Here is a 23,120-nt window from a genome sequence, read left to right as displayed (position 1 = left end):
AGGGCATGCCACTGGATCCCAACACGCTGCAGTCCCATGCAGGCGGAAATTCTGTGCATGAGGTTCCTCCTCTGTGCGTTGGTGTGGGCCGGGCGGAGTGCCCACGATGGGCGATGAGAGCGGAAGCACGGAAAGGCTACAGAAAAGTTGGAATCCCAACACGGCCGTTGCAAGGTAGCTGCCAACTCCGCAGATTCTACTCCGAGGAGTGACAAGAGTGTTGCCCCTAGACAAATTGCGAAAGCAACGGTTTTCCGTCGCACTATTCGCGGCAAAGATGTGCTGTGGCCTCTCTGGGCTGGAGAGTAGCAAAACTCAAAAATCAGAGCGCTTGGAGCGGCTTTGTTTAATCCTAGCCGTGCCAACCCTCCCTGGGCGTTTGCGTGGCAGTCTAGAAACCCTGTCGAAGTCTTAAAGAAGCGGCCTCTAATGAGACCAAACTTACGGAGGGTTCTGTTACAGCTCTGAACATTTCAAATGTGTATGCATGCGGCTTTCAAATTGCAATTTTGCTGCTGTGACCTTGTTCGGGTTAATTAATGAAGGTCTGCCTTCATCGCGAAGACCTTCAGACAGAACAGGCACAGCATTCTGAGGAATAGAAATTGTCACAACCCATCAGCAGCAAAGATATGCCAAAGGTCCGTGTCACCATGATCCTCGTTCAAAGCACTATGAGTCAACAACTACCCCGCTCAATCTCGATCCATTGACACACCGTAACCACCGCCTCACAGCTTTGGCCCCTGCACTGTAGCGCGACAGATATCGGAACAATTCGAGGCTGAGCCCACAGCAGCAAGGGCTGGGGTAAAAGTTGAATCATCTTCTAACTGAAGACAGAAGAGTCGGCATCTATGGATATAAGTGCTAGCATATGTATGTATGCTGATCCTATAATACAGCGCCTTGTCAATCCAACCTGCATGAATACCGGATTAATCCGTGCCACAGGAGCCATGATTGTTGGGACGATAATGGTCAGAATTAAGCGAGTATGAAGCAGGCGTTGAAAGGTGCTAACTACCTTCACGTCACCCAGATTTCAGGTTCTAAACACTTGAAGGTCCAGAGGAATTTTTTCACCCATCCATATCGCCCGCTGCGTATGATTCCTCTCTTCTTGGCCGTCTGTGGTGTTTGGATGTACCAAGACGCTCAGCGGGCCTCGGTTGACCACCAGCCAGGGAACAAATGCACCGAATTGTGCGGGTGTAAAGATGTTCACTTCGAACATTCCTACTGGATGCGGGCCGATAGGCCGGTCAAAAAGATCATAGATACGAAGCTCGGGGACTGGGATCAGTAATTAGTCGACCGGGTGGTTCTACCAGTATCAGCCAGCCGAGTTGGGCATGTAAAAGCAAGGGGTGAGGGATGTAATAGAATGTATGTAGATCTCGGTATCATATTATCACGAAATGCATATTGAGGGGAGCATTACACTCGCGCCTTATCCGCTCCCAAAGGGCTCTCGCAAACCGAGCTTGATCAGGGTTATTCTGTTCCCAAATTAGCCCGTCGAATTTAAAACAGAAGGGCCACATGAGAGAGAACAAAGCACGGGATAGAAAGCGGTAGTGACATGAGCCCCGACAGACCTGGAAGTGATAGATATGAATGTCAAAGCCACCCTCTCTCCCATTGGACAGAGGCTCTTGAAAGGCGTGGTAGGCGGCACTCCGGATGCCGGTGTCCGGATTTTTTAGAGATTTTCCATCCTCTGCTTTCTCACTGCATGGGCCGTTGTAAGAGAAGCGTCATCCAATGCCTGTTTTGGGGGTGTGGTGTGTGCACTACTGACTTGGAGAGCGGAGGCAGATGGCGGTAACCCTCGAGTGGGGAGGGGTAGAGATATGCAGATTGCTCGGGCATAATGAAAAAACACACACATGCAGGTTACACAGCAGCGAGCAGCTAGGGCCTAGCCAGATAACAGCGAGCAAGAGAAGGCGGATGGTCTTCACACGGGCTGAGACAGCATGACGGGTTTGTTGGGCCGCATATGTAAGGCTGGGTGTGGTGTACAGCCTGTACAGGGCAGGTAGTTACCGTACACGGGGACTGTTCAGCCGGGGACTCACGTTACTTTGCCTGATCGGGAAAACGCAGTTCGTCCACTCAAGTCGTTTCAACGTCGACAACGGCCACAGCCAGAATGCACCTCGCCAGAAGTTGGCACCCCCAGCCCTCCTAGCGACGAAGACGACTGGCCGGCGATCCTTCCCGTCCACGACGCCGTGCGTCAGCGCAGTATGCCAGGTTCCGAGACCACCGCCCGCTAGGGAACGGGGATGCGCAACGATGGAATGGCCTCGCCTGCAAGGATCGGCTGGCACGCCGCTCTGGCGCCAATTCGTGCAGTTGTCTGACGGTCAAGCCCGGTTTTCGCACTCAGCCTGCAGGAGGCTCGAAGCCGATAGCACTAACTCACTTGGCTTCGTCTAATAATGGCACCAGACAGAGGCCAGCCACCGTCTAGACTCGTCTCCACCCTCGCCGCCGCGAAAGCCAAAGCGGGCGCCCGCCCGCCAGACCTGGTCTTTGTTCCCGAATTATTAGCTGTCATGGGCGATTTCCCCAAATTATCGCTCGCATAACCCTTTCTCTCCGTCCAAAATACTCGTCTGTGCTGTGCTCCCGTCGGGTTTCAGACGCTGGTGTGCTTGGTTCTCGCTGCTAGGTTATCCAACGTTTGCTAGGTTGTGTCGATCTGATCAGTCACAAATTCCCCCCGTTCGGGGTCTTCCAGCATTGAACCGTCGGCTTGCGCCTCGTCACGCCTTGTGCGACCTTTTTAAACATCGATTATTTTCAAGATCGCGAACTGTATCTGTATCCCATTTGAAATTCAATTACCGCGTTTGCGCCTATTTTTCGTCCTTTCTTTCAATTCCCGCTTTTACTCGGCTGCCTTTCGATGCGTTCCGGCCTTTGAACCACTCTCCGATCAAAACACCACTCTGACTTGACCTTGGACTACCTGTACAGGTGGTTTGATCATGGCTGGCTAGGCCCTGCAAATTCCCGTTCCAGCCTGCAGAGATCTCATTGCGGAAATTTTCAAATCTGTTTTTGGTCACCATCCTTCAGCTTGGCACCTGACCTACTCCGTAAATCATTGTGATGTTTTCTTCTTGCTCAGCCCTTGTTCAATACATAATTTACTACCCTTTTACACTGTGATAATTCGAATCAATACCCGTCGTTGTGGAACAGACGCTGTATTCTGGCAGAGTATCCTCCGGAAAATCGGGTCTGGAACAGGGAAGAGAACCCCAATCCGGCCAGTTGCTTTTCCTCTTCGCTGCACGAGAGACTGCATAACAACCGTACCCAGATTCCCTGGTCTTTGTTACCCTGTGGTACCTTCTTTTGAAATCTTAGATTATCCACCGAAGCCGACTGAACTGGCTACAGAACGCCTTTTTTACCCTTGCTCTCCCCCGTCTTGATTCTCCCGAGACGCGACAGAGTCGGTTGGCGTTGAACTCGAGCAAACATTCTACAGACTTAGCCTTCCCTTGGATTGTGCGTAGCTGAATCATTGCTACGCTCCCATTTTTTAAGAATGACACAAGAGCCGGCCCAGAAAGACAATGGTTCGACACTTACGTTTGGCTTGGAAGTGGAGTTATTTTCTGCGTTGAAAAACAACCGGTTCAACCGGTTCACCCATTTCAGTCTTGCAAGTCTTCTAGGGACTCGCCTTCGACGAACTCCGCTGAATGGACCTGAAGGAGGCGGTGCCGAAATTAGAGTAGAGGACGAAGATTATGATCCAGACTGCGAAGATGGGCTTGACTATTCGTGTTGGAATTTAACCACAGATGACGTCGCTGTGCCAAATCATCCGGAGTGGTTCGAAGGCTGTAAGCAATATTTTGCATCTAAATTTGTTGCTTTTGACAAGATAAACTGATAAATCGATAGATGAATCACAATCCCTCGAGGTGATATCACCTCCTTATCGCATGTCTTCCATTTTCTGGGAACGAGATCTGCAGCGCGTTTTCACTTTACAGACATTCCGATATAATCCTATTCCCTGGAGAGAGCTTCAGATGTACTGTGAACAAAACAGCAGCACCAGTGTTCATATACATATTGGAAATGGAACTGACGCGGATGCTGCTTTTCCGTTCCATACAGTCCGCAGTCTTGCCATGATATTACTGGTATATGAGATAGAAATTGATAAGCTTTTTGAGAGTGCAACCACGATGCAGTCAAGGCCTGAGAAGGTGGTACGTCTTATCTTTTCTCATCATTTCATACATTGAAATCTCGAGCTCATGCATGGCTAGGTTCGCTGCATATCATCTGCCAGCAGCCCCTTCTTCAAACATCTTCCAGCACGCTCAACAAGACCTGACTTAGCCCTGCACTTACTGAATAATTGCACTGATATCGAGGCCATTATTGATGCGATGAATCCCGACGGCTTCACCTTCACTACCCCAAGCGAAGTTGCGTTTTTCAAATACAACTTCACCCCTCTGCTTGACTCCGTGCACCCAACACCCGTTACCAATATCGGCGGTAATTGTAAAAGGATTCCCAAGCGAAAACCCCCAACTGTGGAGTTTCGTTACCTTCCTGGCACTTTAGACCCAGATACGATGACTCATTGGATCAGGTTTTTGGGCTCTTTGGTCGAATTTGCTGGAAAAATTGGGCCACAGGCTTTGGTAGAATTCCTGGGGCTTGACCAATGCGGCAAATCGGCTTCAGATTCTCTATTTTCTCTTTCTGCCTTTTCCATGTTATCTGGCCTCCAGCCCGTTGGTGGGTTTGCTCGCCTTTTAACTGCGATGGAATCGGCACATATTCCTCTCGATCCTGACACCACACGATTTTGGCGCCGGAAAATCGAAAAGAGCCCGTGTTAAGAAGAGTCCATACACAATCTTTTTTACATCTCCTATTGGACACCGCGATCGAAACTGAAACAATTAGTGGCTAGCCGTGATTGTGGAGACAACATCCGCCGTAAATGCCCTTACGCGTCCTGTCTTTCAACTACTATTTCTTTGCCCGAAGAGGTTGGTCCGTTATCCGACCACAGTCACACCTGGCCGCTATAGGCTATGAATCTGAAAGAGCTGGAGCAGACACCGGGACAGCTTGATGACAATTTCCAAATTCTATTTTTTCCTAGATTTTCAATTCGACTCTTATCAAATTTTTCAAGAAATTGGTGCTATTCATTCTGTCTTCAAGATATGATATGATGGGCAATATACAATTGTTTGCCATCCCCAAAAGCAGAATGGCATCTTTGGAAATCATTCCAGCACTATCTCTTCCAACACTTTTATTTAAGTTCTATAATCAAGCTTTTTCATTAGGAAAATTCTCCTTTTGCGATATGTTACTGCACTTTCAAGCGTAACTCACTCACTGCTTCACATGCATTTATACTTCTTTGATAGTAGTACCTATCTCCATTCCCTGTTAGCGCCTTCTTCAGCTGCAAGCCCCCTATAGCCCTTTTTTATGTTTGAAAATGGAATCAGTGGTAAAAAGAAATCTTATTGTTGTATCCAATGTAGCTTAAACATATTGTGTGGTAACAGTAATGACAGCTACTTCACCACATGGGTTTAATACTGATATCTCCACCTTCATCAACAACCTTACCCCGATCCCACTCCCTACCCTCACCCTTCTTTGCCCATTTAACATCAGCCATATCGCCATCACCCCCACAGTTATCCAACCCAGCGAAGGCCTTCGTATTTTCCCACCTTTCAACGACGTTATCTCCAAACCCTGCCTCTCGCAAACGTTCGGCGCCTCTCTGCTTCCACGCCACTCGGTCCCTGAGAGCTTCCAAAGCCATATCCCAATCGTCATCTTCAGTTGCCAAGCCTGCGACGGGACGGCGGGAATTTTTTCCAGAGTTTAGGTTGTCTTCGCCGGGCAAGATATCTGTACTCGGATCATACTCTTCTGCAAAGTGGGAATCTATGTTACTTGTGTTAACCTTGTAGGCGCCACGACCACGCGGGATGGTTGGCGGATCCCGTGCGTCCGCCTTCGAAGGGGGTTGGGGTCCTATCAAACTGCTTAACGGATCAGAATCGATAGATCGAGTTGTATGCACGTCGCTATCATCCGAATCATGAGCTATTTGTCGATCTAGTGAGTTTGCAGACTTGGGTGCGTCTTTCTTGACCGTTTTGTTATCGTGATTTTGACGATCAGAACGTCTTTTACTTGAGGACTTGTGCTCGTACGATCGACGGCTATCTGAAGAGTGCTTGGATTTGCCTCTTTTGTCATACCTCTCGTATTTATCGTCGTACTCATGCCTGCGATGATGACGGTGCCTGTGGGACTCTTGTCGCAGCCTTGGATCTGAGTTATGCTTCCTGTTTCTTTCTGTAGAGTGATTTATACTTGTCGACGCAGACTCCTCACGTTCGGAACTATAGTCCCTAGAACGATTTGAACGCCTTTTCCTGCGGTCTCGTTCCTTATCTTCAGATGACTCAACTCTTCTTCTCTTAGACTCCCTCTCTCGCGTATCATGTTTACTCTCCCTAGAAAACTTCCGCTCTCTTTGAAGTTTTCTGTGCTTTTCTCTGGCTTCATACTCCTCTTTTCGCTTTAGGTTCGCATTATGTGTATCTGTTTCCCTTAGAATATGCTGTAAGAATCGTGTGTTGGGCTTAGGGGCAGAGCCTGTTGGCCTATTAAAAAACCTCAGGTTAGAAAGTAATTCGAATATAAGACAATAAAAATGTCTTGCCTCTTATTTAAGATTCCATAGGTGCCTAATGCAGAGTATCGCAGAGAGTGCTCACGAGCATCTTGGGTCAATAATTGAGCAATGTAATCATCATTGGATCTGTCGGAGATTTCCGCGGCTTTTTGAAGCGGAGGCATTGGAGCTATAAAGACTTTGTCAATCCAATAGACCTAGATTATAAGGTCTCCTCCAAAACGAAAGATAAAGATATACTCTTGAAGTCCAGTCTTCCAGGTTGCGAAACGCGTGATGACTAACATACGTTTTGTTCAACCGCGGTAAACGCGAGATAGCGATAAGATCTGAACCACTTAGCTATTTACTGTTTTGGTCAAGGAGCAAAACACTAGATTTCAGAAACACACGCGCTGAGCGCGTTAAAATACCCATCCAATCTCTCAGGGCTTCCTATTGATCTACTATTGAACTGGAAATGGCACTGTCACCGTCGCTTTCTGAAGTAACATCTGAGCTGCGAGAGCTTGAGGGCGCGTACCCGGAGTTCTCCATCATTAAAATCAGTGAGCCCATTGCTTCAAGCTCGGATACTCTTAATACCAATGCAAATCAATCGCCATCGAAGCAGCGCACCTCAGACGTGTCCACCGACGCGTTCGAGAACCCCACGCCGGTATCCCTAGCCGCTGATCTAACACATTACAAGGTGGGACTCAATTCATCCGCCTGAGTACATTGGTTGCATGTTGACAATTCGCAACCAGGAGCTTTTTTCTAAACTACGGTTCTCATACCTTGAGCAAGTTACCAAAGAGAAGTTTTTGCGGGCAATCGTTGGAGATCCACCGCTAGTTGTCGGCCATAGCGATAATGTGGAACTTGAGGCACAGCTGGCAGTTGTGAAGGCAGACTTAAAGACACGAAAAAAGGAAGTTTTTGACTTACTCGAGGAAATGGAGGAGATGGGAAGAAATTTGGCCGAAAGATATAAAAAAGTTCAACTCCAAACCATTCAGCTTGCTGAGCTGCCATCGTCAATTAGCGAGTTGGAAAACGCCATCGCCGAATTACGTTTATTATCTACAAATTCCCTGCAGTCGTCCGAATCAGGCAATACATCTCAATTTCAAAATCTTCCTCTACAAGATACTCTTGCTCTCGTGGCAGAACGTGAGGCTGAGCTTGAAAGCCTAGAGCGCCAGCTTAACTCAATAGGACCGACCTTGCCGCGAAAAGACCGGGAAGCGGAAGCATTAGAAAGAGATGTCATATCCCTAGAAAGAAAGCGCAACGAAGTTGTTGCCGAAGCTAGAGATGCTCAGAGAAGGAGACAGGAGGGAGAAAGTGATGGCATAGAAAATATGGGGAGATGGTATAAAGGCGTCGAGCAAGGATTAATGACGTTGGTAGACACATAGCATGGAATTTCCGCATGAATTTACGAGAGTAGTGGCTGGCCGTCATCGTCACATTTAATATGGTTCAAGTAAGTCTGTATCTATGTAGGCAATGCCTTGACATAGTCGGAAAGGAGGGAAATGAAACCTCCACCACAGAACAAGTATTGTTATTCAGTTTCATGAACAACTGATTGAACACTGTGATCTTACATTATTTCAGTTTTTGAAGGAGCAAAGAAAGCACCCGTAATCTAGAACGAGACATCTACTCTTCTTCTTCTTCCTCTTCCTCGTCACCCTTCTCAGCAGCCTTCATCTTCTTTCTTCGAACACGGCCTGGACGACCACCACCGAATGGAGATGTAAGGGCAAAATCAATGTGTTTCTGAGAGTCGAGGCGAACAATGAACGATGGAACGTTGACGATTTGCTTTCCAACACTACACCCGACGGAAATTAAGTAATGATCCAACGGTGATAAAACTGGTCTAGATGAACGTACCGGATATGTCTCTGTCTGATGAGAACACGAGCGTGATGGATAGACTTAGCAAGACCAAGTCTGTACACGCAAGTCTGGAGGCGGCGTTCCAAGAAGTCCTCAACCTTGAGAGCCAAGACGTAATCGAGCTTCATGCGGGACTCGTCGAGCACACCAACACGAACGAGACGTCGAATCAAGGCGTTACCTTCGAAAAGGCGCTTGGGGTCTTTTTCGTCGAGAGTGAGAAGCTCACTATATCACAGGTTAAACGATTAGAAACCAAATTGAATCAAAAGCATGGAGCACTGAAGAAAAGCCATCCATACCGAGCAGCACGACGAATTTTAGACAAGGTGAGCTGGACACGCCACACCTCACGCTTGTTACGCAAGCCATACTCGCCGACCATCTTCAATTCGGAGTCACTGTACGATTGAGGGATAGGTTAGGGACATTGTAAAAACGACATAAGCAGAGACAAGCTACTGCTCAGTGGCCGGAGAATACTAACAGACGAGCCGACTCGTATGCTACAGCGCAGTTAGTACCTCGTGTGCCAGTATCTTGAGGACTGAAACTTACGTCGACGAGGGACCTTGTAGGTCTTGGAATAAGAGCGCCTGAACGGGGATTCATTAGCATTGAGCTCTCAGTAGGCGGATCAACAGGATATCAACATACGGAGCCATGGTGCTGGTTGAACGTTGGCTGCGCAATTCGGTCGTCGAGGCGTTGGAAGTCGAGAAGTTCAAAGCAAAATCGCCAAAGTTGACGATAATCGCTTTCACTGCTTAGCGTGCGGCGCCGCCTTTCCTGATCGGGCAATTAGGGCTGAACCCACACAACCCCAACCCAAACTAAGCGAAAATCGAAAGCCGTCGAGACGACCACGACGAACTCTCGCTGCGGTGCGCTCTGTTTAACGTCGACAACCATCTTCCACCAACAACACCGATAAGATGGGTCACTCTCGCGGTCTGAGATCCGGCACTCGGGTACGTCCGCCGTCAAGCTGCCCAACATGACCTTTTCCGCGCAGTGCTAATGCGTCGATTATAGTACGCCTTCTCCCGAGGTTTCAAGAACCATGGTGTCATTGCTTTGTCGACATATCTGAAGACCTACCGGTATAACATGCTCGATCTTTGCTTTCATTTGATTGCGCAACTAACTGTGTGAAAAATTAGGGTCGGCGACATCGTTGATATCAAAGTTAACGGTGCGGTGCAGAAGGGGTCAGTACAGTCCAATTTTTCGTGCCGCGTTCCCTGAAGCGAGTTTTCTCCACTTCGATGATAGCGCAAAATACCAAATCTATGGGAAACATCAGCTAAGGATCCGTCTGTTTATAGTATGCCCTTCAAGGTCTACCACGGCAAGACCGGTGTGGTCTACAATGTCACCAAGTCCGCCGTCGGCGTCATCATCTACAAGCGCGTTGGCAACAGATACATGGAGAAGCGCGTTAATGTTCGCATTGAACACGTCATGCACTCCCGCTCGCGAGAAGAATTCTTGAACCGTGTCAAGGAGAATGCTATTAAGAAGCGCAAGGCCAAGGATGAGGGTATCCACGTTCACTTGAAGAGACAGCCCGTTGGCCCCAGGGACTCGCGGACAGTCAGCACTGAGAACAACCTCCCCGAGACCATCACTCCTGTTCCATATGAGACGACCATTTAAGCGGAAGCAAAAAATTCAATGTTTTATGTGGTATCGGGCGTTTGTTCCTCACCTTAGTAGTACCCTAAATTTCCACTGAGAGTGGTGCTTGCAAGTGTGGAGGATGGCTCTTGGAACTTAAATTAAATGGGCTATATTTTTACCAACCATTTTTCGTGATACACGGGGTTTCCAGACTTTTTCGCCCTTGGAGATGGATACTCACATGCTCTTGTCGTATGGGAAGATCTATGTTTATCATAATGAACGAGTCCTTGACGGTGAAATGCAGAAAAATATTCTCCAAACAATACATTTTCGCTTTTTCATGTTCAAGAAAAAACTAACATTATACCTTGTTACCTCTCATATGAAACATCCATTCACACAACACCAACCCAAAAAGCTATCGCTATTGAAAGCATGGAAATAGTTGTACAAACAATGCAGCAGCACGAGAAAAAAAGATACTGAACAGTCGTAGCCAAAACCATTATAGAACAAATCACCGTGTAGTATACAATACCCTACCATTACTCTTTTGTGTCTAAAAATGTGCAAGAAATAAAAAAAAAGCCGAGGAACTTCTATGACGCCGTCCTGCAATGCGAAAGCTGTATACCAAGGGGGTGGTATCAAAAAGCATTGCTCCCTTCATACCAACAGAGACTTAAGGTAGAACAGTAGGAAGCTAACTGAGTGGAGTGAACGGATATGCTCGAAATTAAGCAGGTCATATGGCTCATTTCTAGGCAGTGGTACCACAAAGCCGGAGTATCATTTCATACCTGAAATAGTCAGTGAGTATTCCGGATGTAGAATGGAGAAAAAACGGAGAGCAGCTTACATTCCAAACATGATAGCCGCACTAGGCACAACTCGGAGAAGATGCGGCGTAAGGCCGCCGTACAGCCCAGCCATGCCTTCTTCCTTCCAGACCAGCCGGAAGCACTGTATGAGCCCGGTATACTTCATTTCTGCCTTCCCACCAGTGACCTGAACTGTGGGCGCTTGACGCAACCTGGTCCGGACAACTTCGTGAGGATATGTAACTGTAGCGGCGAACAACTTAGCGGACCCTGCCGCTGTGAGCTTGCCTCCCCACTCTTCAGCGAAATCCGTCCAATTTGGTACGTGGTTTGGATCAGCCAGCCGTTTGGCTTCACGTCGCGCAAGGACGCGTTTCATTTCCTCATACATCACCCATTGAAGCGCGCTTTCTGTCACGCCTAGATATGATGCCGTCAAACCACGATAGAGCCCACGAATGCCTTCGTGTCGTACTGTTTGCTGAATACAATCCCAACTATTCTTATATTGTCGCCCGCGACCTGGGATATTGGAGGCATTCGACTTGTCTAATTGTAATCTAGTTTTTACAAGCCAGATTGGGTTGGTTGCGGTTCCGGTCGCAATGCCAGCCATTGCTGCTGCTGCGAGATGGATGCTTGCTGGAGTCTCTGCTGGAATGTAGCCAAAATAATCGTTTAATATCCGCTTTCCATTGCCATAGACGTAAAAATTAATCGCCCGTGCTGGTACAACGCCAGTTAGATTCGGTCCTAGACCTTTAAACAGTGCTCGCCATCCCTCATGTACATGTATCGAACGAAGGATCTGAATAGTCTCTGAAAAATGCACCATGGCACTACGGGAGAGAGATAGGATGGAATGCGATTGTGGCAATGGGTGAGATGCGCGGAGAGACCGAAGTTGGGCCTGATAGAAATCGGACTGAAGCCGCGTCTTCAAGACGTCGAGTGGAGAAGTCAAGGTTGCAGCAGTCATGCCACCAACACTATAAAAAAATATAAAATGTCAGCAAAAGTCCTTCCATCCACACCACCGCTTGCCTAAGAAGGTGCGATATACCCTCCAGCAAACAAATGAGCCCATGGTTTTACCGCAGGCTTGGTCTGCGATTCTATTTCCGGGGCGACTTCGACATCGTCAGTTTCTCCAGACTGTATCATAACACTGTGGCGCGACTCTGGTCTGGCGTCTTTTAACTGTGCACCTCGACCGGAGATGTCTGGAGACGAAGCAGGAAATGCCATCACGACGCCGGGAATCAAGAAGGAGCGAATGGGCGGGTATCATAAGGCAATCTTCCAGGCACGTTTCAAACCAACATAAACTCGAGCTCAGAGACTTCTGAGATGGGCGGTGGCAATGATAGCAGCTGTGGCCGTTCCGACGCGTTCGAGAAGCTCAAAACTTTTTTGCGGCAGAATTTCTGGCGAATCACAAGCGGCGGTGCAGAAGCACTCCATACAGCGCCAAGAGGCCTGCTGCCCTTGTCGGGAAAATGAATCTCCGGGTTCCGGGCTACGCCTGGAAATTCTTTAGCTTGAGCTGTAGAGTGGTGACAGGTCCCGGTTGTTGAGAAACGACCATACTCCGTACTGCTGCTACTTTCCAGGCGCGCCATCTTTGCGCTCTGCACTCTGCACTCTGCACTCTGCACTCTGCATTCTGCCCTCTGCCCTCTGCCCTCTACGCCATGCGCAAATCTCTGAAGTTCCGCACACTTTCGCGTCAAGTGGAGAGAGGCTTCTTAGAGCATGGATGGGCGGGCAGGGCTGCCGGACCCGCATCGAAGAAAAACCCTGGTGTCATAGGTGCACACAAGCGCACTCCATTCCAAATAACCGTCTACAGGGTACTCCGTACAGAATACCTCGTACAGATTATTATTACGGAGTATTAAAAGGGCGATGTGGTTAGTGATCGACATATAATCTCGTACAACCACAGCAGATGACGGACATGGGCAATACCAACAGTTGGGAAGGGTTCATGACATTGAATATTGTTTCGATCGGCGGGGCTTATGTATTACAGTACCTCCAGACGTGGCTGGTTACTCACACCGTACGCCCCATCTGGACTATGGACATCACGCGAGAGCCGGCTGGGGCGGCGCTGAAACATGCCGTGCGCTTGATAATAATAATTACGCCGTTCTCTTCGCGGATGCCGGCTTGCTCCTGAATGAGGCTCACTCTCCCGCAGACTCCGTCCGCCCCACGCCAAGAGCGGTTGTCGTATTCCCATCTCGTTGACCCTCACATCCTGGGCGACGCCCTGAAGTCTCCGACCCCTCAAGGGCGGTGTGCGCAATGGGAACACTCGCATGTCTGCTGCTCACCAATCGTAAAGCGCAGCCTGGAAGCTTTGCCTTGTCGACGGGTCTACGGAGTACTCCGTTTTGTTGTATGTATGCACATTACTCCTTTTGCAGTTCATGCAAGGAACACGTCCTCGATGCGGGGCTGATTTCTGGACTTGAGGACGTCCCATGCCCCCCGTCCATAGGCTGAAATAACAGTGCTTTTGGACTTGGACTGTTTTTGATGCTACTCCAAGCCCACCGTCAGAATGTCGATCCGTACGGGAACATAGGGTCGAGCAATGTGCTGCCTGTGTACTCCGTACGGAGTATACAAAGGTCATATCCGGGATACCGGGGCGTGCAACAGAAACTTGGTTCAAGAGTGTTCCTGTAACTATACAACGGGCAGCCCACACATCACTTGGCACCGAGCGATGAGGTCTGGCCACAGGGTCAGTTTTAAAGTGGGATCGACACGTTGAACTAGTTAGTGAAAGCTACCGGCTCTCTACAACGCCTCCCCGCTTGATGGATAATGCCAGTACGGAGTACGCCGCATGAGTCTGCATTTTGTGAATGACCAGATGTGCGTCTCTCAGGGGACACAAAGACGGAGAAAAGAGAGGAGAAGGAGAAATTCATGGCTAAACGGCGGCAAATGTAAAAGGCCATGGCCAAGCCAATTGACTCGCAGTGCCGTGTCTCACAACACAGTGGAGTAATCACAAATGTTTGCTTTTCATTCAAGGTATGGCATGCCTTGTCAACGCACATCGATGTAGGAAAACATGCATACGGAGTACATAATAGTATCGCAGAATATGTGCCACCGAGAAGGACGCGTCGAGCGTACAAAGCAGCGTCCCGCCTAACTGGGCTGTCGGTTTGCCTGGATGCTCTCCGGAACAGGCCAAAAGACGGCAGGCCGCTGCTAGATAATGTCGCGGCCGGTGATACGAGCGAAGCGTTCTGTGCCCCGTTCTGTATTCGAGAGGCCAAGTTTCTTCTTTGCGGCGGCGACGGCGACGGCGACGACGACGACGCGAGTAGCCTCAGGCGAGGGCGTTCTTTTGCTGCTTCCATGGCTGCGACGGCATTGCGTCTTCAAAACCCCTCTCACATCCGGCCTCTTTTCCCTCTTGTCTCCATCTTGTTCTCGCGTCCCCGAAGCCCGACCGCATGCTCACGATGACAAGACATCTGTCCGAGTCTCCCATCATCCCTGAGCACTTCGGCTACTCAGACACCGACCAGTTCCAATACCAGTTCTATTTCAACACCCTGGAAGAGCGCAGCCACGGCCTGGCCTGCATGGGCGCTCAGTTTTCCGCCGCCGAACCAGACGCTACCGACGAGCCTGACCAGGACTGCCTGGCCGAAGTGGTTCCAGAGATGGCGTCGCTCACCATCACGAAGCGTCGCAAGGACAAGAAGCGTCGCCGGTAAGTCCTCACTATGTTCCTTTCTCGATATTGCTCCTAGAATTGGCTTTTGGTACATACATCTGTACGTGTCGTCTGTGTGCAACCAACGGCCCGACACGCGAGTGGAACAATGTCACTGACGGATCTCAATTTCTCCCAGAAAACGTCGGTCCTCTCGAAACAAACGCTCCGTCCAAGGCGACACTGCGGACAAGCAGCCAAAGCCCCAGCCTCCGGGTGGCAGCGTCGCCTCTCGCCAGAGCGTCGCGAGCAAGAATGACAGTCCCAAAGGGACTGCCGCCGGGCGCAGCGACGCGCTACAAATACTTTCTCCGCCGCACACTACGTCAGGGCCCGGTGCGGCAGCGCTCGCGACCGCTCCGGCATCCTGCGATGTGGCTGCATGGGTGGGACTGGGAGAGGCCCAGCGAAGGGCGCCGGACCGACCCGAGCAAGGCTGATCCCGAGCCCGTGGGCTTACGTAATCTGCCCTACGAAGCTTCAGCACGGGCCACAGCCAGGCCAAACTATCATCAACAGGCGGGAGCCAGCTCGACGCAGTGCTGCTGGCTTGCTGCTGGCCTGAAGAATTCCCCATAGTTTGGCCTGCTGGAGTCGAGCTTATATACCCTTTTTTGGATGTTTTTTGTACCAATATCAATGTTGTCGTTGGGTTTTTAATGTTGAGCAGCTGTTGTTCCGTGAACGATGGGCAGACAGAAAGAAAATACACAAGTGTCGAGCTTTATATGCCACATGCGCGTATACATCGAGCTACCCCTTCTAATAATGTCTGGAAATGATCTGAGTGTTGTAATAAATTCGCGTTCTTCTATTCCCCTTTTCTTTTTTTTTTTGTTTCCAGGGGAGCTTCTAGAAACTCTACTTCATGTCCTAGCAAGAAGAGGGGTCTATAAATGTAGGACATTCTAAACCACATGGGGTTTTCTCGAATGTCATGTTACGCTTTGAAGGCAAGACCTTGATTGACCCATGCTTAGAGTAAGTAACAAACATTTTTGGATATATAGCATTTCCGCTTTCATGATAGGTTATGCAATGCATCAAACTCCCATCGATTTAAAATATCAAAATTCACTCCTCTGTGTGCCCTTTCCCGTTGAACGCCATTCGCCTGCGATTATCGAAACTATCAAAACACCCACCCCATGTCCAAAGCTACTTTTCTTCCATTAAAGTTTTATCACCCGTCGGACTCGAAGAGCACCCGCTGGCAATTGTCGATTGAGACCTCGATCCATTTGCAATTGCTTTGCGCGCCCTCCACGCCTGCTTTTCGCTGACATCATTGCCGGCCTTTAGCTCCAGCTCTCGCAGCTCTGCCACCCGCAGCTTTCCCCCATTATCCTTGAAAAACTCCTTATGTTTCGCCGCCAGATACTTCACCGACGACGCCCACCGCCAGCCCCTGTGCACCTCCGCCGAGCACTCATGCGGCCGGGACACGGTCACAACCGCCTGCTTATCCGACTTTCTCAGCGTGACGCGTAATCTGAACGGACAGGTAGCACAGCGGCATTTTATGATATACCGTGTCGAGTCGGCTCGGGAGACGGTGTACGAGAGGTTCTGGGAAATGGTGTAGTGCAGGAGTCCCTCACGGGCCTCTTGCATGTTGGGAAAGACGGTGCCGATGGCGTAGGGGTTGTGCGGCGGGGCTGGGTATGTGTCGGGCGCAGAGGTGGGGATGCGTTTCGGGCGGAGCAGATTTACACGGCGCAATTTATCATGCAGGCGTTTGCCATGTAGGAGCTTTGCCCGTTGGTACTTGGAGCGGAAGAGCTTGGCGCGGAGCGGGTTGGTGTTCAGGGCGGCGTTCTGGAGGTAGGACGGCATTGCGGGCTGGCACCGTCAGTAGGGTTACTATTTAATCTCCTTGGACGGCTTGGTTCGCAATGGCAAGCGGTGAACGGCTTGGAAGGCGAGGGAGAACTAGAATTTCAGGGAGCTGGAAAGGTGGCAAGCAGGGCCCTTCTGCGCCTCGAATTAGCCCCTTTCGACCGCGCGATGCCCTACACGTGACCTCGCTTACTCCCCCGGCTAACCCCGTCCGGCCCGCCTGAGCTCATTGCTGATTAGGGGGAACTACAGAGATCTCAGAGACGACAAGACAGCCAAGCGGATGCAGAGATTAAAGTACACCTAATCTACTCCGTACACGGGATGAATATCTATCTCTGAAGGTATATGCACATATTCATTATGAGAACATCATCACCAAGCCAACCGTTCCAAAGTTACTCACCGGCCAAAAGGCTGGTTATCTCACCCAACGGTCGTGCTTGGGGGTTTGGCTTCCCAGGAATCTGTTTAAATATCGGCAGCGGAGTACCATCAAGGGAGGCTTTGATCTGTAAGCCTAGAAACCGAGAGAAGAACCGTGAATGTCCCAGTGTGCCTCCAGAATACCATAGGCCGGGGTCTAAGAACTTGCATTAGGGAGGTGTCTGGTTAAACAGAAATCCTGGAGACTCACGGCCTGTGGGTTTGTATGCCCCGCGGATTTCTCCTTCTGGATCTAATCCCCAATACTCATCAACTTGGCTCGCGATTTCTTTCCCAAGGTATTTCGCGACGTCGTCGCGAATCGTTCCAACGAAGCCAGTCGTAAAAACAATCACATCAGCCTTGAGTTCGGATCCATCAGAAAAAGCAAGTCCGTCTTCTGTATAGGCAGTGATAAGAGAATCCGATTTCATTTTAATCTGGAAAAGGAGGATTAGCAACTATCCTCAGTGTGCAGCGCAGCATTATGATTCCATACCAGTCCTTTAGATATCTTTCCTGAGCCACCAACATCCATGTAATGTCCCCCATTCCTCTCACATACATGATACGTAATATCACCGAAACGATCAAGCAAGAAACCTGCTCGTTCAAGAGAATCAAAACGCTCTGGGTCGGCACGGATCATTTTATGCAGGTGAAAGGCGACAATTTGACGACCAATGGCAATGGGATTGCTGAATTGTATTCGATCAGCTATCTCAATGGGTATGTGGTCATTAAAGACAGCTGGTAACAGGAATCAATGAGTTAGAGCACTTGCTTGTCGACAATGTTGTTGCTCTAAATGGCTGGACATACCTCCAGTTACTTTCAGATAGTAGTCTGTAGGAACGACATCTAATAAACTTATTAGAGCGTGCAGATTGTGATAGTGGCAATATTCATACATGTAGCTTGACGCTGAACCATTGTAGTGTCCATTCCAGCTGCTTCCATATCTTCAGCGACATCGTGGGCTAAAAATATATCAGTCAAGGCTGAGTATACAGTCTTCTAACGGAGCACAAACCTGTGTTTGCGGCGCCAATTACGACGCCTCGTTTTCCAGCCCACTCAGAAGAATCCGCGTAATCGACGGAATGAAGAACTGCGCCTTTGAATTTCTCCTGCTCTTATTGATTAGGACCGCGACTAAAAAAAAAGGCAAAAGTCCACGCACCCTCCCAGGAAAATTTGGCATCCGAGGTATCTGGCCACCTCCTCCAACAGCAAGGACAAGGTGTTTTGTGGTGAGCAAAACTTCCTTCTCTTCACGAAGGATACGCAAATGCCATTCTTTCTTGCAATCATCCCAGCTTCCGGACTCGAAGCTCGTAGAAAACCAGGCATTCTGTTAAGATATTGAATTAGCGAACCTACAATTGGACGGGTGGAAAGTATGAAGCTCACAATTCCATACTTGTTGAACCACGTTGCGAAGCCTTTTGCTACGTCACACTTGGTCAAAAACTCCCTCCAATCAGGAGTAAACGTGCGCTCAAATGGAAGATGTGCTTTATTACAGCCGCATTAGCTGCAGTAGTCAATGTTTCAGTACGGTTAGGGGAAATATACCATAGTTTCTCACAGTGTGTACTACACAGTTTATGATTAGTATTCAATGAAAAATTAAAATCGAAAAAGTACTAACACTTCGCAGACTCATATCTTAATAGCCAATTGTCGCCAACAGCAGGATTCTTATCGATCAGAAGGTACCGAACACCCAAGGCCTTGAGGCGGCCAGCAACCGCAAGGCCGGCCTGCCCGGCACCTACAATAACACACTCATATTGCTTTGGGACGTCAACTCCGTTCTGATGCCCGTTGGCTACTGATGGATCCACAGGGTCCAGTACATCGACGTTGGGATGTCCATCGAGTCCCTCCAAAATCGTTCTCAAGAGCCATATTTTCCACCCCCCTTTGTCATTGGGGATTAAGGATATAAATCCCGAACCTGTCTGTCTAGGTACCCCATTGGTTTCGAAAGTGAACCTTGCTTCAACCCAGGACGATAAGGTGCTCAATTTAACAACCCGAGCAGACCCTGGAATTAAAGCATAGTTGCTCGGTTTGTGAATCTTGCCAACGGAATTCCAAGCTGATTCGATGTCTAATGGTGAATGGAAAGTTCTCACAGTACCTGTGAAGACAAACGTGTCTTTCCAAAGGGCATCGTCCGTAAAATCAGCCGCTGTGAGAGCCTGCAGGTGCGCAATGGACTCTGATGCCACAGAATCTGAATTAACATGTGATGGAAGCTTTGAGATTGGAACAGCGCCAGGTAGATTGTCGACAACTCTGGCTATCTTGTCCATCTCGCTGGGTATATGTAGATAGATGGAAGCGCAGAATAGAAAAACACTGCGCAGGAGTGTTATTGACCCGCTGCCGACAAGCCCATCTTAACAAATCTTGTCATTCTCGGCAACACTTAGATATCCGTCTCGGCCGACGCTATGGCGAGAAAACGCGCCTGTCAGGCGGTAGGACATGGATCTCGTGTGTCAGTGGAGTTATCACTAGTTATATAAGGGCCGGGTGAGACATCTGATAGGGGAACCGCATTCCTAGAAGGGAACGCAAAATGGTCCAGCCCAAGCCAGCAGCCGAGACCAGAGCGCGGTCTACCACAGCGGCTCCACGTCAGGAAGCATAACCCACGCGGATTGCGGGGGAAGTCTGGAGATGTGGTTCGGAAAGGCGAAGCGGCACAGCTAATCCGAGGCTGATTACATAACACTCGCGGCTCCAATAAACGCCAGGTAATTATCAGCATTCCGGTTGGCTTGTGCGGAACAGGGGCTTAGGTACGAAGTACATCAGACAAAACACCCATGATGAATTCTTGATTTGTCAGTAGAAAATGACCCTATTTTAGCTAAGCAGAGATAGATTACTCGACGGACACAAGATGCAAGAGTATGAACATAGATACACGTCGAATACGTTATACACTGGCAAATAGAGCAAGTGAAAATTGGGAAGTCCGGCAATAAATAGCGAGGCTTGTGTCTAAGGAGATCAAAAAGTCGATATTGACCGGTATTTAAGAGTGCGCCATTCAGTAACAAAGTAAGTGAGACCAGGTACGCCAAATATTCATGTTTTTCCTAATACAGCCGAGAATTGAAGCCAATGGTGCATGAGTCGGTGATGAAGAGAATGCAAAGATCCTGACGCCGTTTTCAGCTGAAAAGATGTGCGGCACTTTGAGTGCTGCCTGATAACGGATCTGCGACAGCAACAGGTTGCCGCCACGGTCAAGTCCATAATTATTCCTGACGCGTCCGCTTTGCCCCATGTGGGTTCCATGTGCCATCACTGGCTCCATGCTGACCGAAGAAGGCCGGGTTGAAGTGCGGATTCTGATTCTGGAAGCCTTGCCCTAGAAGAGAGTGAGCAACTAAAAGCAGACGTCGAGAGAGAAGTAAATACCTTGCATGCCCATATTTTGCATTCCGCCCATCATTCCGCCCATCTGGGCCATTCCACCCATGCCCATACCACCCATACCCATTGCACCCATTCCTCCCACAGCGCCCATCCCCCCGACGGGCATCATGCCCCCGCCCATGGGTGCTGCCATACCTCCCCGGCCGCGCATGTTCGGAGCGCCTCTCATGCCAGTTCCCATCATGCCTCCACGATTAAACCCGACATACGGTTGGATACCCCCAGTGGCGGGTCCCTGGAATCCGGTGCCCATTGCACCTTGGAACCCACCACTACCCATTGGCCCCGAGAAATTACGGTTGGTATTAAATCCGCCCATCCCCATACCTCCACGATTAAACCCGCCCCCGCGACCCCCTCGGTATCCGCCGGTATTACCCATCCCGAAATTCATTCCCTGAACAGGAGAATTGAATCCTGTAGACGTGGATCTTGATCGGTCGTCTTTTCCACGCATGGGATTATCTTTTGGGAGTGTACGGAATGGGTTATTATGCGGCTGAGTGTAATTAACAGAATATTTCCTTGCATTTTGAACTCCCGTGTTCTGAGACTCGATTTTATGCTTCGTGGCAGTCGCGGCCTGTGGTGAAGTGAATTCGACGAACGCTTGTCTACAAAATAGAAAAGTCAATGTCACTTGATGTCATGATATAGAAGGCAAACCATGAGCCTTACCCTTTGCTTTTACCATTCACTTTATGTTCGCTAAAAGTGACATCTTTAAGCTCATCTTCGCATCCTGCTTCGTTAATCCAGCCACGGATCTCATCGTCTGTTGTCCACCAATAAAGGTCAGAAATATACAATGCACTGGTTGCATCAGGATCCATTGGTCGATCCGTTGGGCTCTCTTTCCTCTTAACACCCTGCTGTGGGGGTTGCGGTAATTGTAAATTATCGGGTGCTTTGGTGGCTTGCGCTGAGTCGTCAGTTTTGAAGATCTTGTGGCTGCCGTTCTCGATTGCATTGTTACCATTACCACCTGAGGTTCCATCGTCTACCCCATTTTGAAGGGTCGTGTCAGAGGCGTCCAATATAAGCTCTGGTTCTTCTGCCTTGAAATCCCCTTCGGTCTCGTTACCAATGTATCCTCCATCGCCATAAATATCAATATCAAAATTATCATCCTCGGTTGCCATGTCGAAATTAATGTAGCGAGTCTTTTGAAGTGAGAAGAGGTAATTGATTGTTCCTTGAAAATCGTTATGCACAAGCTTTTGGATCTCACTCAGTATTAAGGAGATTACATGTCTGCCAGTCGGGAGTTCAAATTAGCAATGGAAAAGAAGTCAAGAAGAACGGAAAAAATCGGCATCTCGAGTAAAGGCGTCCGTCCACCACTGATATTTGCAACTTTTTTTCCAAAGAGGATAAAAGAAGAACAGAGGTAGAAGAGAGGACAAGATAAATACGTACAAATCCGGATAATCGACTGATCTGAGGGTGCTTCAAGGTATGTGAAACAAGAGTATTGAGTTTTCGCAACAGCGGCAATTGATCGCGCCCAGTTCTCAAAGTTGAGACAACCCGCCTGACTGCCTTCGATGGCAAGTACAGGGCAAATCCTCACAGATAATCAGTTTTGTATACCTTGACAAATGCGCCAACAAATATGATGTCTCAAGTTCCCGACAGTCAGTAAAATACGTGGGAAAGGAGAGTTGAGTTTTGCAGACACAAAGGTGACACAGCTATCTGTGAATCAACAAGTAAAATGAAAAGGGAAAACAACGGGTTTTTGAGCGGATGTAGTGAAACCAAGCTGTACGGTCAGTTTATTCCGCAGATGATGGTGGCATGTGTGAATAGCTCAGCCTTGCACTCAATCCTAATCCAGGAAGTAGCTCACAATCAACAGCTTTAGCTCTGAAGTCAGACAGTCGAAGGACTTATGGATGAGAGATATGAGAGCTAGCTGCCGGCGAAGATGTTGATGGGCGAAAAGGAGTTGAAGGATGACAAGACGGTCGTTGGCGGTTTTGGACGGGAGGCGACAGACCAGGATTAGCGTGGCAATCACGTGGATGTTTAGCCGGATCAACATTGTTTCCGGCACTGCTAACCCCCGAACAAGGACACCTGTACAAGAGAGTGCTATTTGCCTTGCAACAGATGAATTATCTGCTCAATTTTTGGTGATCCACGAAATTGCTGTTAGTTTGCAATCTGGAATAGACGAGAAATATCAATCACAATGTCTGAGGCCTTCCATGAGCTCGCCGATATCCCCAAGGATTTCGTTAAGGACGGCTTGCTTTTCGTCAACAGATGCACGAAGCGTGAGTGTAGATCTACTACTCTTAAAGACAGCATTTTCTGGTTCCCCATCACTCTGGTTTATTGTATTGTTTATCCAGGATAGTTGCTAATGTTTTCCTTTGTTACTCCAGCTGATAAGCGCGAATTTCTCAAAATCAGCCAGGCTGTAGGCTTCGGTTTCCTTATCATGGGAGCTATAGGATACTTCATCAAATTAAGTCAGTCAATCTGTTCATCCTGGAATTCCCTATGAATACCTCGACTGGCAAATCGTCTGTCGGAGTCGCATAGCGAAATGAATGCTGATGAT

The 23,120-nt window shown here is 48.9% G+C and overlaps 10 protein-coding genes across 10 annotated transcripts; 4 read left to right on the top strand and 6 right to left on the bottom strand.

Annotated features, from left to right (window-relative positions):
• Positions 1-3,571: 3,571 nt before the first annotated feature.
• LOZ57_001945 (uncharacterized protein) lies at positions 3,572-4,892 on the top strand (the record flags this gene model as incomplete). The annotated part of the gene is made up of 3 exons (XM_049251027.1): positions 3,572-3,872; positions 3,934-4,247; positions 4,308-4,892. 3 exons carry the CDS (start codon positions 3,572-3,574, stop codon positions 4,890-4,892), a joined length of 1,200 nt encoding a protein of 399 aa, XP_049109877.1.
• A 701-nt stretch (positions 4,893-5,593) lies between these two features.
• On the bottom strand, positions 5,594-6,894 carry LOZ57_001944 (uncharacterized protein; the record flags this gene model as incomplete). Its single annotated transcript, XM_049251026.1, has 2 exons — positions 5,594-6,690; positions 6,813-6,894. The coding sequence occupies 2 exons, from the start codon at positions 6,892-6,894 to the stop codon at positions 5,594-5,596; spliced, it is 1,179 nt and encodes a 392-aa protein (XP_049109876.1).
• A 296-nt stretch (positions 6,895-7,190) lies between these two features.
• On the top strand, positions 7,191-8,133 carry LOZ57_001943 (uncharacterized protein; the record flags this gene model as incomplete). Its single annotated transcript, XM_049251025.1, has 2 exons — positions 7,191-7,421; positions 7,480-8,133. The coding sequence occupies 2 exons, from the start codon at positions 7,191-7,193 to the stop codon at positions 8,131-8,133; spliced, it is 885 nt and encodes a 294-aa protein (XP_049109875.1).
• A 247-nt stretch (positions 8,134-8,380) lies between these two features.
• On the bottom strand, positions 8,381-9,288 carry RPS9B (ribosomal 40S subunit protein S9B; the record flags this gene model as incomplete). The annotated part of the gene is made up of 6 exons (XM_049251024.1): positions 8,381-8,555; positions 8,618-8,851; positions 8,926-9,024; positions 9,111-9,129; positions 9,182-9,219; positions 9,281-9,288. The coding sequence occupies 6 exons, from the start codon at positions 9,286-9,288 to the stop codon at positions 8,381-8,383; spliced, it is 573 nt and encodes a 190-aa protein (XP_049109874.1).
• Positions 9,289-9,558: 270 nt separating this feature from the next.
• On the top strand, positions 9,559-10,282 carry RPL21A (60S ribosomal protein L21A; the record flags this gene model as incomplete). The annotated part of the gene is made up of 4 exons (XM_049251023.1): positions 9,559-9,594; positions 9,659-9,726; positions 9,787-9,838; positions 9,899-10,282. 4 exons carry the CDS (start codon positions 9,559-9,561, stop codon positions 10,280-10,282), a joined length of 540 nt encoding a protein of 179 aa, XP_049109873.1.
• Positions 10,283-11,104: 822 nt separating this feature from the next.
• On the bottom strand, positions 11,105-12,318 carry RIM2 (Pyrimidine nucleotide transporter, mitochondrial; the record flags this gene model as incomplete). Its single annotated transcript, XM_049251022.1, has 2 exons — positions 11,105-12,059; positions 12,134-12,318. The coding sequence occupies 2 exons, from the start codon at positions 12,316-12,318 to the stop codon at positions 11,105-11,107; spliced, it is 1,140 nt and encodes a 379-aa protein (XP_049109872.1).
• A 2,246-nt stretch (positions 12,319-14,564) lies between these two features.
• LOZ57_001939 (uncharacterized protein) lies at positions 14,565-15,261 on the top strand (the record flags this gene model as incomplete). The annotated part of the gene is made up of 2 exons (XM_049251021.1): positions 14,565-14,818; positions 14,961-15,261. The coding sequence occupies 2 exons, from the start codon at positions 14,565-14,567 to the stop codon at positions 15,259-15,261; spliced, it is 555 nt and encodes a 184-aa protein (XP_049109871.1).
• Positions 15,262-15,979: 718 nt separating this feature from the next.
• On the bottom strand, positions 15,980-16,657 carry LOZ57_001938 (uncharacterized protein; the record flags this gene model as incomplete). The annotated part of the gene is made up of 1 exon (XM_049251020.1): positions 15,980-16,657. One exon carries the CDS (start codon positions 16,655-16,657, stop codon positions 15,980-15,982), a length of 678 nt encoding a protein of 225 aa, XP_049109870.1.
• A 401-nt stretch (positions 16,658-17,058) lies between these two features.
• Positions 17,059-19,410, bottom strand: LOZ57_001937 (uncharacterized protein; the record flags this gene model as incomplete). Its single annotated transcript, XM_049251019.1, has 10 exons — positions 17,059-17,243; positions 17,298-17,526; positions 17,586-17,836; positions 17,909-17,947; positions 17,998-18,066; positions 18,120-18,216; positions 18,270-18,440; positions 18,500-18,603; positions 18,665-18,685; positions 18,741-19,410. 10 exons carry the CDS (start codon positions 19,408-19,410, stop codon positions 17,059-17,061), a joined length of 1,836 nt encoding a protein of 611 aa, XP_049109869.1.
• A 957-nt stretch (positions 19,411-20,367) lies between these two features.
• On the bottom strand, positions 20,368-22,864 carry LOZ57_001936 (uncharacterized protein; the record flags this gene model as incomplete). Its single annotated transcript, XM_049251018.1, has 4 exons — positions 20,368-20,480; positions 20,531-21,162; positions 21,227-21,802; positions 22,860-22,864. 4 exons carry the CDS (start codon positions 22,862-22,864, stop codon positions 20,368-20,370), a joined length of 1,326 nt encoding a protein of 441 aa, XP_049109868.1.
• Between the last annotated feature and the right edge of the window lie 256 nt (positions 22,865-23,120).

The sequence above is a fragment of the Ophidiomyces ophidiicola genome, assembly GCF_022830035.1.
Source record: "Ophidiomyces ophidiicola strain CBS 122913 chromosome Unknown scaffold_5, whole genome shotgun sequence".
NCBI lineage: Eukaryota > Fungi > Ascomycota > Eurotiomycetes > Onygenales > Onygenaceae > Ophidiomyces > Ophidiomyces ophidiicola.
This window is presented reverse-complemented; position numbering and strand designations above follow the sequence as displayed.